We start from the raw sequence: 13,933 nt of genomic DNA on the forward strand, positions 1-13,933 counted from the left end.
ATATCTGGTAAGGCCAGCTTACCTCCAGATGAATTCTATATATTTTAAATAGATATTCAAAGTCAATAAAAGAATAAAATTCAGCACAAGTAAATCTACTTTTTCATGAACTTGGTATGTGAGAATACCTGTTTCCATTTTAGATCCTAGGGGAGGGCATAATTAATATGAAATAATTTATACTGAGTTTCTAAAAGCAGTAATCTGAAGTGTGGAAAAAAGTCAATAGAGTTTTGTGAAATCATTGGTTTCTTAAAAATTACTTTTGATTCAGTAGTCAAACTGTTACTATTACAGTGTTTCTTATTAAAAATATATAGAAAGGAAGAGAATTGCTTAGGCATTATATTGCACAAAGTTAATAAAACTGTGCTATGAGTATATATGTTTATCCTGCTTTGTGACCTAAGTCTTAGCCCCAGCCACAGACAAATCGCTGAAACATAAAACCGCTAGTCATTAAAATAAGTTCCTAACCTATGAATTATATAAGACTTACACAGGGGAGAGGTATTTATTTGTTTGTCATTTCCTTGCCATTTAACTGAAAGCTCAAAGATGCAATAAATCCTGCAAATCTACCAATAACAGCCATGTCTGAAATATGATGCCAAGGGTAATGCTGTTTGGATTCCTACCAAACTCAAAACACTGTTTTCTGAAACTGCTTTAGTGCGTTTATAAAAACATTTGTGGGAAAACCGTATTTACAAGTACAAAAGGATTCATCAACCTCCTTGTTGCCCAAGAAAGGACAGTTTTATCTTTATCTTATGAGGCCTTCTCATGGAATTTGACAATTTTGAACACTTTCTTTTAAACGCTCTCTTCCCTCTCTTTTTCAATAACTTGTTTAATTTTCCTCCCGACTCTCTGGCTGATCCTTCTCAGCTTCCTTATAGCTACTTCTTGGGTACGTGCATTCTCCCTAAAAGACTGGGTTCAGTAGGATTCTGTTCACTTTGCTTTCCCTTCCTCACAATCTCTCACATATAGCCATGACTTCAGTTACCAAATACAACACTATTTCTGACCTGCATCTCTATGCTGAGCTTTAGACACAAATATCCAATAGACTGGTTGCCATCACACTTGGATGTGTATCATGGGAACCTCAGTGCCCACCCAACCATAGCTGAATTCACCATCCATTCATTATACAGTAAATGTTTGTTGGGTGCCTACCCTAAGCTTAGGACTGTGTTAGGCACTAAAATGATGAACAAATTGACCTTGTATCTCCCCAAGTGAAGTTCAGTCTTCCTTCACTTAGTCCTGCACCTATATTCCCTATATCAGTAAGTGGTACCATTATTGATCTAGTTGCCAAAGTCGGAAACCTAAATATGCATATGTCAAAGTAACATGCTGTACATATATCATACTCTTACACAATGTGCACCTCAAATTTATTCAATTAAACAAAAGAAAAGAAACCTAAATATCATCCATCACTCCTCCTTCTTCTTTACAACTCATGTTCAATCGTTCACCTGGTTTATCCATTCTTTCCTTTTATATCTCTCTTTAATCTGTTCATTTCTTTATTCTTTATTATATTATATTCCACTGGCTTAGTTTAAGCCACCTTCACCTCTGGCCTACAATGATCCCTTAACATGTTCCTCTATCTCAAGTTATACTTAAAACCCTTCAGTAATCTTCAGTCAACTTTAAAACAAAAAACAAGCTTATTAACATGATGCAAAGACCTGAATTATAATTGCCTCTTTACATGTCAATGCCACACCCTCCAAGCTCCTTAGTTGCAGCTGAGAGTTTAAAGTGAGTTAGTCACCATGTAGGGGTCACTTGTTCAAAATTTTATAACAAGTTAAATAACACGATTAATTTGATGCAAGAGAAACACAAAAAACAAGGAACTCATCTATAGATCAGTGCAAACACCAGACAGTCTGACTTTAATTTTCTATTTATGTATTATCATTTTAAAATTGTTATTAATTGAAGCTACTGCTACATGAACAATACAAGCTGGCATTTACCCAGCACTTATTATGTATCAAGCACTTTTCACATATTAGTTTGCATAATAGTCACAACAACCCAATGAGACAGGTACACTTAATATTCCCATTTTATATATGTGGTAACCAAGGCACCAAGTAGTCAATAATTTGTCAAAGGAAACATAGCTGGTAAATGGTGAGACTGGCATCCCAGGCAATGGTTCCGGAATCTATGCTCTCAGTCATTATTCTATACAGAATAAAAGAGGATTATGCAAGGCATTCAACAAGAACTTTGGTTTTGTAAAGATGATACATATTCATCATATACATGTACAGAAAAATACAAAGAAGAAAATAAATGATCCCAAATCCTACCATTCAGAAATAACAATCATTGATAACTAATATAAGTGATTCTGAACATTTCTTTATGACTTAAGTTGGATAACAGGATGGATGGATATGTAAGAGAGATAGATAAATGGATGGATAGATGATAAACAAATAGGTAAAAGAATGTTGTATATAGTATCTACTGATTCATTTATGTGAGAGATGATCAAATTTGCACATTAACTCACCCCCCTTGCACTTAGGTTTTATTTTTTGTCAGTTGTATTATTACATTATCATCAGTATTTATAAAATGTAGATAATTCCCCTAATGATAACTCCTCCATTATTTTCTTTGGTTTCCACTAATACCTTTTAGCCATATTTTTTTTTTCAAATTCTTTGAGTAATTTCTTGATTGACTTTTTATAATTGACAGTTTTTTCAAGAAGAGCTAGTACTGTAGTCACTAATTCCTTGTGTGATTGAGAATGTGTTTCTACCTTCATACTTGAAGAACAACTTGGCTGGATGCAAAATTCTTAGGCAATATTTTTTCTCCTTCAGAATGTTAATCTAGAGAGATTTGATCCTTCAATCAATGTCTTTTGACCTTAACCAAAGCTATGGAGAAGTGTGAAGACATTCTGTCCTCATGGTTTGTTCTTTTGCCTAGATATTTCTTCCTTTACTTTTGAAATGCAAGTAGATTTATCAGAATTCATTACTGTTGGCCACTCTGTATCAATATTACCAGGGTTTTTTTGGGTTGTTTGACCTACAGATTCACACAAAAATTTTTCTTCTATTGTATCTTTTTTTTTAATGTTTATTTTTTGAGAGAGAAACAGAGCACAAGTGGGGGGCAGGAGAGGTGCACAGAGAGAGGGAGACACAGAATCCAAAGCAGGCTCCAGGCTCTGAGCTGTCAGCACAGACCTGATGTGGGGCTCAAACCTACAAACTATGAGATCGTGACCTGAGCCGGAGTCAGACGCTTAACCAACTGAGCCACCCAGGCATCCCTGTTGCATCTTTAATTAAGATCGATCACATTCCACTGGTTCCAACCTCTTCTTACAGAATACCCATTATGTTTATGTTGGATCTCCTTGGGTTCCATATTTGTCAATTTCCCTACTGTAATTTTAGTATATTCTTCATTTCATTTTGTATGTCCTATACATCACATGCCTGTGTTTTCAGTTGTTTATTATACTTCTTTTGCATTCATTCAGGCTTTAAGTTCAATAATTTTTCTATTTCTCTTCTGAGCTCTGACTACTTGCTTGTCACAATTATTTAAGTTGTCTGATACAGTCTTTTAGTAAAATTTTATGTGATTTCTTTTGGCTCTTTTACTAACAGGGGGTATATAATAGCCTCGTGATTGTGGGGAAATTATTTGTCAGAATCTGTCTGTTTCCTTTAATGATAGAATTACCTCAAACACAATCCTACAAAAATCTTCAATTCTCTTTGCCTTATGAACACAACTCTTCCATTCAGTTCTGAGCGTTCAGTCAATCTAGCTTACTCCAAATCTCTAAAAATTTATAGCTTCATTGTGTTGCAATCCCGAAATCATCATCTCTAGTATCCTTTTTACCCAAAGGGTCTCTAGCAATCTCCTTAGGCTAGAAGACTATCATAGACAATATAAAACGACATGTCCATATGACTTTTCCTTAGGCTCCACTTCTGCTGTTTTACAATGCAAAACTAGGTCTCTGATGGGAAATTCCTCACTTCTTCCAAGGCCGATTCATTCCCCTAATCTCTGCTATGGGGGAAAAAAAAAAAGACTGGCCATGCATTTCATGACCATGACACTTATTTGAGGGGAAATCTAAAGATATGAAGCAGCATGTGTTAGCTGTCAGCATATTACACACAGGTTAATAATTTACCTACATTTTACAGGTGTGTTTCACATTTAAGATTTGGAATTGTGGACATATCCTTGTTTGGGAGAATGTGCTTTCTTTCCTACTTTTGTTCTTTTTTTGTGGTTTTCAGATTATTAATCAGAAGTTAAGCCTTTCATAAAATTATTCAAATTAGTCTGTGTATTTACAAATAAATTTTTACTTACTGCCATTTCATCATCTACTCTGACATTTTAAAATTGCTTGTCTGTCTCCCCAACTCAGTCAAAAGGTCTTTAAGGCCTGTTGTTTGTCACTGAGTTGTTGTTCTTCTCTCATTACATTTTGTTGTTTCAAAACCTACATTAAAATTCAGAACAAGGAAAGTGTTTTCTCTGGCTTTTTCCTGAATGGGTTCAACTGAAAAATCAGTAAATATAACAATTTATCTAACAGAGTTATATTAAAATGGGTTTGGAGGCGCACTGTGAAAATAATGATGATATTTAGAAGTAATTTTTAGGTGTCAACTAAATAACCTGATGATGACTTATGTGGAAGTCATTAAATCTGGGATAGAAGAAGGGGCTTTGAAGAATGAATTCTAGTCTATACAGATGAAATTCAATATATTTGTATGTATTATTGGAACAGAATAGAAAACCCCTAACAAACCCACAGTTATATGTTCAATTAACCACTGACAAAGGAGAAAAGAATATGCAATGGGAAAAAGACAGCCTCTTCAACAAATAGTGTTGGGTTAACTGGACAGCAATGTGCAAAAGAATTAAACTGGACCACTTGCTTACACCATACACAAAAATAAACTCAAAATGGATTAAAGACCTAAGTATGAGACGCGAAACCATAAAAAGAGAGCACAGGCAGTGATTTCTGACATTGGCCATAGCAACATCTTTCTAAATAGGTATCCTGAGGCAAGGGATATAAAAGCAAAAATAAACTATTGAGACTTCATCAAAATAAAAATCTTCTGCACAGAGAAGGAAACAATCAACAAGACTAAAAGACAACCTACTGGGTGGGAGAAGATATTTGCAAATGATATATCCAATAAAGGGTAATTAGTAAAAATATATAAAGAACTTATAGAACTCAATAGTCCCCCCCACCAATAACCCAATTTAAAAATAGGCAGACGACATGAACAGACATTGGTCCAAAGAATCCAAACAGATGGCCAACAGACACATGAAAAGATACTCAACATCACTCATCATCAGGGAAATGCAAATCAAAACCACAATGAGATATCACCTCACACCTGTCAGAATGGCTAAAATCAAAAACAGAAGAAACAATAGGTGTTGGCAAGGATGTGGAGAAAAAGGAACCCTATCGCATTGTTAATAGGAATGCAAACTGGTGCAGCACTGTGGAAAAGAGGATGGAGTTTCCTCAAAAAGTCAAAAATAGAACTACCTTATGACCCAGCAATTACACTACTGGGTATTTACACAAAAAATACAAAAACACTAATTCAAAGTGATATATGCATACCTATGTTTACTGTAGCATTATTTACAATAGCCAAATTATGGAAGCAGCCCAAGTGTCCATCGACTGATGGATGGATAAAGGAGTAGTATATATACACAATGGAATATTATTCAGCCATAAAAAGAATAATATCTTGCTATTAGCAACAACATGAGAGTATAATGCTAAGTGAAATAAGTCAGAGAAAAATACCATATGATCTCACTCATATATGGAATTTAAGAAACAAAACAAATGAACAAAGGAAAAAAAGAAACAGACAAACCAAGAAGCAGACTTTTTTTTTAAATTTTTTAACGTTTATTTATTATTAAGAGACAGACACAGAGCGTGAGCAGGGGAGGGGTAGAGAGAGGGGAGACACAGAATCTGAAGTAGGCTCCAGGCCCTGAGCTGTCAGCACAGAGCCTGACGCGGGGCTCGAGCTCACGAACTGTGAGATCATGACCTGAGCTGAAGTCGGTTGCCTAACCAACTGAGCCACCCAGGCACCCCTACAGACTCTTAAGTATAGAGAACTGATGGTTACCAAAGGGGAGGTGGGTGGGGGTGTGAGTGAAATAGGTGATGGAGATTAAGGAGTGAACTTGTTGTGATGAGCACTGAGTAATGTATAGAAGTGTTGGATCACTATATTGTACTCCTGAAACTAATATAACACTGCATGTTAACTATACTGAAATTAAAGTAAAGAACTCAATTAAAAATCAATTAGTAATCATCAAGAGATAAAAAGATGATTCATGACACAGTCACACAGTGATATAGGAAAACACATACTACTAACAAGACACACAGTGATAAAATATATATGAAAAGTATATATAGAAAAAAAAACCCAACAACCTCAAGGTAGCTTCTCAAGCTGAGCTCAACCCCATCCCATGGCTTTTGTGTTTGCTGCTCCTTGTCTGGTGTTCTTCCCTCAGGCTGTCCTCTTATCTCTCAGATCTTTGTTCAAATATTATCCTCTCAGAGACTACTGTCCTGTCTTCCACTTTCTCTTTCCTCTTTCCACTGCTGCTAATGTAACCACCTTCACTCACTCTCTTTCAATTGTGCAGTTTTCTTTTTTTAAGTTTATTTATTTTGAGAGAGACAGCGCCAATGGGGGAGGGACAGGAGGGAGACAGAGAAAAACATGCAGTCTCTGCACTACCAGCAAAGAGCCTAATGCAGGGCTCGATCCCATGAAACCACGAGATCGTGACCTGAGCCGAAACCAAGAGTTTGATGCTTAACTGACTGAGCCACCCAGGTGCCCCTATAGTGCTAATTTCTTTATAGCATTTAGCACCATCTGAAATTGTTTAAGAGTTTAGAGTCTGTGTGCCACATACACAACAGAATGTAAGTTCCAAGAGAGCAGGAACTTTGCTTTGGGTATGCTATCCTTTCAGTGCCTACCACAAAAGATATTTGATTAATATTTGTGTAATGAATAAGGAATAAACAAATAACAATATAACTCTAATTAACTAACATCTGCAGGGAAAAGATGAAGCTAGGGAGGCAGAAGGGGCCAGGAAGCAAATGCTTTAAATGCCAGGTGAAGGAATTTAGGTTTGGTTTTTAAAGGCTGAGAAGTCCCTGACGGTTCCTTAGGCCAAGGAAACAACCCTATCAGATCTACAGTTTAGGAAACCAAATTTCAGTGCCATGCAGAAAGGTATGGAAGGGGACAGATGTGAGATGAGACCAAACAGGACCTGCTTCAATGGTCCAGGTAAAAGAAGACAGAACCTCAACCGAGGGCAGAGAGCAGGAGGACACATTCAAAAAACATTCAGAGGCAGTGGGTGTAGTTGGCAGATATGAGCAGACAAAAAGTAAACAAGAGCCATAGGTCAAAAGAAATACACAAAACCATTTCTGACAAACATTTATCAGGTGCTACACCTTGTGCTTTTCAGAAAGATAAATACATCAGAAAAGTGTCTTCTAAGTCTGGCTGATGTTCTTCTCTCGAAGATATCATGGGTAACAACTAGTGTTCCTTGGTGTCTGAAACACCTGAGCCTAAGGCTCCAATAACCAAATCCAAAAAGAGTTATAGTGGCTTTAGTGCTTGTATACCAGACATGTGGTTAGACCAGAATCACATTAACAGGGCTCCAAGGCTATCGAGTTTCAGGCTCCCTGTGAAGGAAGAGGACCTGACTGAACACAAATGAATCACAAATGCCAGGAAAGTGAGCAGAAGGAAGAAGGTACTACCAGAGACTACTGGCGTACGTTATGAGCTTCCTCTAATAATCAAATGGTGAAATAGCAAACTACACTTCAGCAGAGTTGATGTATGGCCCCACAATATGTGGTACTCTGTATATGTCTATGTGAATGGTGTTCCCTAGGGTTGTGCAGGGTATATCCGTACACAGTAGCCCTGAGTGCCTGGTCACACATATTGAAGAGTTGAATGAATGAGTGAATCAAAATCAAATTATATAGGAGATATATAGGAGAATCATAGTATAACAAGATTACAGGTGTGACTCATGGATCCAATCAACCATCTCAAGAAACTGCCAACTTCGACTGAAGGGGACAGAGATAGGATGAAATGAAGGAAGGTTTTCAGACCTCTGGGAGTCTATAGGATAGGCCAAAAGAGCTATCAAGCTGCAAATAATGAGGTGTTATTGTTTCCATAGCCAGGATTCATGGGCACTGAATTCAAAGTTAAAATTGCCACCCGACCACTTTGGCCTCCCCATGCCTCTAAATCAACAAGCAACGAAGGGAGTTACTGTGTTGGCTGGGGTGATCCCAATTACCAAGGGTAAATTGAACTGCTATTCCACAATGGAAGTAAAGAAGACTATATCTGGAAAACAGGAGATCCCTTAGGGCAGGTCTTAAGTATTACCATGCCCTGTGATTAAGGTCGATGGAAAACTACAACAGCCCAATCCAGGCAGGACTACTAATGGCCCAGACCCTCAGGAATGAAGGTTTGGGTTACCCCACCAGGTAAAGAACCACATCCAGCTAAAGTGCTTGCTGAGGGCAAAGGGAATATGGAATGAGGAATGAAAGAAGGTAGTTATAAATACCAGCTATGACCACATGACCAGTTACAGAATGAATATTATAATTGTCATGAATATTCTTTATTTTGTTATAAATATGTGTGTATCTTTGTTTTCTTCCCTCTCTTATCCTCTTGTCATGTAACATGAGACATAATGACTTTATATCATGGCTTTTAAGAATGGTTAGCTTTATATCAGAGTATTTAAGTAACAGGATATCAAGAAGAAGAGTAAATATCATCCAAGAACTCTGCTTCCTCTTCTGGGAAAAGGGTTAGTGTATTTTCAGTGGTACACTGGATAGCTGTATAGTATTAGGCAGGAATATGGCCTTGTTATTATCTTTCTACAGACTTAAGCATGGTTTAAGGAGATGCATGAATGGGTACCAAGTTGACAAAGAGGGGACATGTTATAGCTAATGTTTATAAGTCGACTGGATTAAGGGATACCCAGATATTTAGTCAAATGTTATTTTGCATATTTCTGTGAACGTGTTTTTTGGATGAGGATGATATTTAAATTGGTAGACTTTGAGTACAGCAGATTATTCTCCATAATGTTAGTGGGCTTCATCCAATCAGTTGAAGGCCTTAATAGAAAAAGGCTGACTTCCTCTGTGGAATTCTGCCAGCAGACTGCCTTGACCTCAAACTGCAGCTCTTTCCTGAGTCTCCAGCTTTCCAGGCTCCCCCATCAGAATGTGGACTTGCCAAGACACCACATTCACATGAGCCAATTCCTTAAATATATCTCCATATGTCTCCTCCCTCTACCTTTCTCATCCTGTTGCTTCTGGTTCTCCAGAGAACCGTTATACAATAGCTTTGGCCTATATGGATTCTTCCCATTCTGGACTTTATACACACACACACACACACACACACACTTAAATATATTTATGTCTCATATAAATATATATGTTTAATTTATATACAAGTTATTATTTCTATGTTTAAGTATATATTTGTATATATAATCTCTATATAATCTCGCCATTGTTCTTTTTATTTTTTAGACAAACAACCCAATTTTTTAAATGTATTTTGAGAAAGAGAGAGTGCATAGGAGGGGCAGAGAGAGAGAGAGAGAGAGAGACAGAGAGAGAATCCCAAGCAGACTCTGTACTGTGACAGTGCAGAGTCCAATGTGGGGCTCGATCTCACAATCGTGAGATCATGACCAGGGCCAAAATCAAATCAGATGCTTAACTGACTGAGCCACCCAGGCAACCCTTGCTATTGTTCTTAAGTTGTACTACATTTAAATCTTTTCTTCCTAATTAGACAAGAATTTGTTTCAGGACTAAGATCACAGGTGAAAACCCTTTGTCTTCTCCCCTCATCAAATCACAGCACTTGTTAGGTGCTCAAAATAAGTTTGCTGAACCGAACTGAGAAACAAGAAGGATACTATACTAGAACTACCTAGGCTCTCAGAGAGAGAGAGAGAGAGAGAGAGAGAGAGAGAGAGAGAGAGAGAATTCTTCCCTAGGAAGCAGAGAAAAACTCTGTTGATTGTACGAAGGTTTCTGCATGGGAAGTTAATTACTGGGAATTTTAAGTCCTCCCAATATGCCTAGCCTTAGCCCTCCAGCTCCTCCTAGGGAACAATTTGGCTCAGTAACTCATTACTGGTAACCTCGTGGCTATTTATATATAAATCCGTTTTACTTTTGCATCATTTGTGCACCCCAATTCTAAGGGAGGACACTGTTTCTGACTACCCAAGCATTCCCCCATCACTCTCAAATAAAATCTTTCCGTTGCCAGGCCACTTACATCATACTCTCAGGTTCTACTGCACAAGCACCAACTGCTTTTGTGACATTGACAAGAAGAGCTTGGTTTACTCCAACGAGGAGGTTCACGAGTGGTGGAATGCCACCACATTTCCGGACAAGGACGCGATTTTCATAGTCCTGACAACATTCTCCCAATGCACCAACCACATTCACAAGTACCTCTTCGGGCTGGTCAGTTAAAAGTCCCACCAAAGTTTCAATGGCTTTGTATTCCCGAAACCTAAATTCATCAAGAGAAGAAGAGGTGGTGGGGGGGGGGGAGGGGAGGAGAAACAGTATTACTTTTGGTATAATTAGCTAATAACATTAAGAGCCCAAAATTACTAAATGCCAACTACATGCTCATACGGTCTATACAAAAACTCTATGATGCAGATACTACCATAATCCCCATTTTCAGAAAGCTAATTGGAAGCCTGGTAAATAGTGAAGCTGGTTTCCACTTCCAGCCATCCGCGCCATTAATCACTATACTGTATGGTCTCTAAGACAACTACCAACTTCTTCCAAATCAGAGTGTCAGCAATTCTACTATGCTACGGGTGTCTTCCCCAGGTCACAGAGACTATTTTACATGAACAAAGCAAAATAAACCTATTTTGTGTTAAATATGACATGTGAATTTCTTGTTAAAATCATCACAATGAGACAAGGAAGGTTGCCTCAGAATATCCACCACACAGTCTGAGAACCCTAAAAATATATGAAGAGACAAATCTGAAGATTAAATCAGTTATAAAGTTTACAAATACTTTAAAATTCAATGAAATTATCTGACAGTGGCTACACAGCCCTTGAGCTGGCATTTAGCTGACTCATCTTGTTTAACTTTAGAAAAGCAAAAAGAATGGAACCACTTCCATCTCTAAAGATTCAGTGGGAATTCATCCCCTCACCTTGACAGGTCTCTGCAGGAGATCAGAGGTACTTGTCATTTAAATGGCTGCCCACAAGCAAAAGAGCCCATTCACACAGATAAGATTATGTCCGCACATCCCTTAGCCTTACTAAGTGAGGCACAGAAAACCATAGCCAGGTGGTGGGATAAGAAGTAGAAGTCTTTCATTTCTAAAAATCCTTAATACTGCCAAATTAGTCTAGAACACACAAGTATGGAAACTATACTACGAGTAGCATCATAATTGACTGTTTATTAAAATAACATTACGGGAATGTGTTTCAATGGGCATATTTTTTATGCATCTATACTTGTATTTAGAAACATTTATATCTTAATGAAAGATGTTTTAGTTGAAAGTTAAGAATACAGCTATTCCTCGATGGCCATATTTTTATTACAGAATATTGAATGTCTTCTCTTACTTGGTCACATTCTCTTTGCTGATGGAACATTTCCATATTGCCCCAGTGACAGCAGACAACCGTTCTTTATTGTCCGTGTTATCGAGCAGACTGGCCAGGCGTTTAAGACCTCCATGCAGTCTAACGAGATCACGGGTTTCCTTATCCTCAGCACACTACACACAAAAATCAAATCAGAGGCTCTCAGCGATCAAAGCATATCAAGCTTTCTGTAATTGCTAAAGAGGCTGCCATTTTAGTGGCGCTGAAACTTCTTTTCAAAGAGTATCATTTTCTGAAGGGGCCTCCAAGTAAAATCTAATTCTTCTCTGTACTGGCAGCTATCTGACACTGTCTCTTTTCCCTTACATAATTTTGGCCGCGTCTAGCAGTTTCTACATACTTAGAAATTCTGCCAAGCCAATTCTGAGGTAACCTGGGCTTCCACCAAGACAGAAACAGAGATTGGTTGGTTAGAAACCTAGAACACTACATGCGTGGACAGAGGATTTCTGCAGTGATGCAACACACAGTCTTGGGAAAATGTAGCAGAGAAAACACGAGTGATACGGATTTAGTCAGAGCTTCAGTGACCCCCAAAATCTAGGAGATGAGCATTTCCTCAATAGAGTTTCTATGCCCAGAGCAGTAAGTTATAGCAATAGCAACTGACATTATATTCACATATGTTTATCCACATGTTTGTGTCATCCTTTGAAATAAATACGTACTACATAGATGTTCCCAGCTGATCGCCCTTCCCAGGTTAAAGAGCAAAAAGATGATAAATTTAGTATAGATATGCTATCATCCTAAGTATACAGTTGGTCTCTGAGGCCATATGATACAGATGCATGTCATGGATCATCCATGAGGGCCACTAGAAGAAATCCTCATTGTAATGCACCACAAGGCACCTGTCATGCTTTTCTTCTATTTATGACTTTTGCTTCTGGTTCAGTTCCAACTTTAGAAAAAATAATCACTATTTCTAACCAATCATTCATAGTTACTCAGATAAGGCTTACATATGCAAGTCAAGGCTATATATCCTTGTTTTGAACTGAGCTGTGTTCCCTCAAAACTCACATATGTCAAAGTCCTAACCCCGGTACCTCAGGATGTAAGTTAAGGTCTTTAAAGAGGTAATGAAGGATAAATAAGGCCATTGAGGTGGGCTCTAATCCAATATGACTGATGTCATAAAATATAAGGACACAGAGGAAGGAACATGTGGAGACACAGGAGGAATGGTATGTGAACATGAAGACAGCCACCTACAAGCCAAGGAGAGAGTCCTCAGAAAGCACTAATGCTGCGTACACCTTGATCTCAAACTTCTAGCCTCCAGAACTATAAGGTAATAAATATTTGTTATTTAACAGGCCACCATATGGTATTTTGTTTTGGTATTTTGTTTTGTTCTAGCAAACTAATACCATCCTCTACTGACATGAACCCCTTTCTCTGACTCTGACTTTTTGGCATACTCTCACTACACATTTTATTATCTACCTACCTACCTACCTACCTACCTATCTTTACAGGTTTATTTTTGAGAGAGAAAGTACAAGTGCGGAAGGGCACAGAGAGACAGGGAGACGTAGAATCCAAAACAGGCTTCTGGGTCTGAGCTATGAGTGCAGAGCCCAATGTGGGGCTCAAACCCACAAACTGTGAGATTGTGACCTGAGCCGAAGTTGGACACTTAACTGACTGAGCCACCCAGGTGCCCCAATATGCATGTTTTAAATGCATTCCTCTAGGAAACGGACTCTGATGTCTCTGATAGGTAGAAGCTGGCATGGCCAGCAACCAGCCATCTACTAATTTTTCGAAGCCATCTTTCTTTCTAATCTGTTTTCTGCTATACTATAAAGTGTATAGCTCACAAAAAGTTAACAAAGATTAAAGTAAATAAAAAGATAAAACAGGAATACACACACACACACACACACACACACACACACGCAACATCACACTCATTCATCCATCCATTTTGTCTTGGTAGAAGATAAATTTCTCAAGACCACTATGTTTGAATAGGGTGCCTGTAAAGCAATGTAAAGGCACCATGTATATATTTTCCTATTT

General features: G+C 37.9%; 1 protein-coding gene across 3 annotated transcripts in view; it reads right to left on the reverse strand.

The window, feature by feature from the left end:
- ODAD2 (outer dynein arm docking complex subunit 2) overlaps window positions 1–13,933 on the reverse strand; it is a 178,692-nt gene that overhangs the window by 107,311 nt on the left and 57,448 nt on the right. For all 3 annotated transcript variants that reach the window (XM_049626936.1, XM_049626937.1, XM_049626938.1), the window contains 2 exons: window positions 11,861–12,015; window positions 10,515–10,757 (listed from right to left, as the gene is read on the reverse strand). In XM_049626936.1, the coding sequence (XP_049482893.1) occupies window positions 10,515–10,757; window positions 11,861–12,015 (398 nt within the window). The remainder of the gene's footprint in view (window positions 1–10,514; window positions 10,758–11,860; window positions 12,016–13,933) is intronic.

Source organism: Panthera uncia, chromosome B4, assembly GCF_023721935.1.
Source record: "Panthera uncia isolate 11264 chromosome B4, Puncia_PCG_1.0, whole genome shotgun sequence".
NCBI lineage: Eukaryota > Metazoa > Chordata > Mammalia > Carnivora > Felidae > Panthera > Panthera uncia.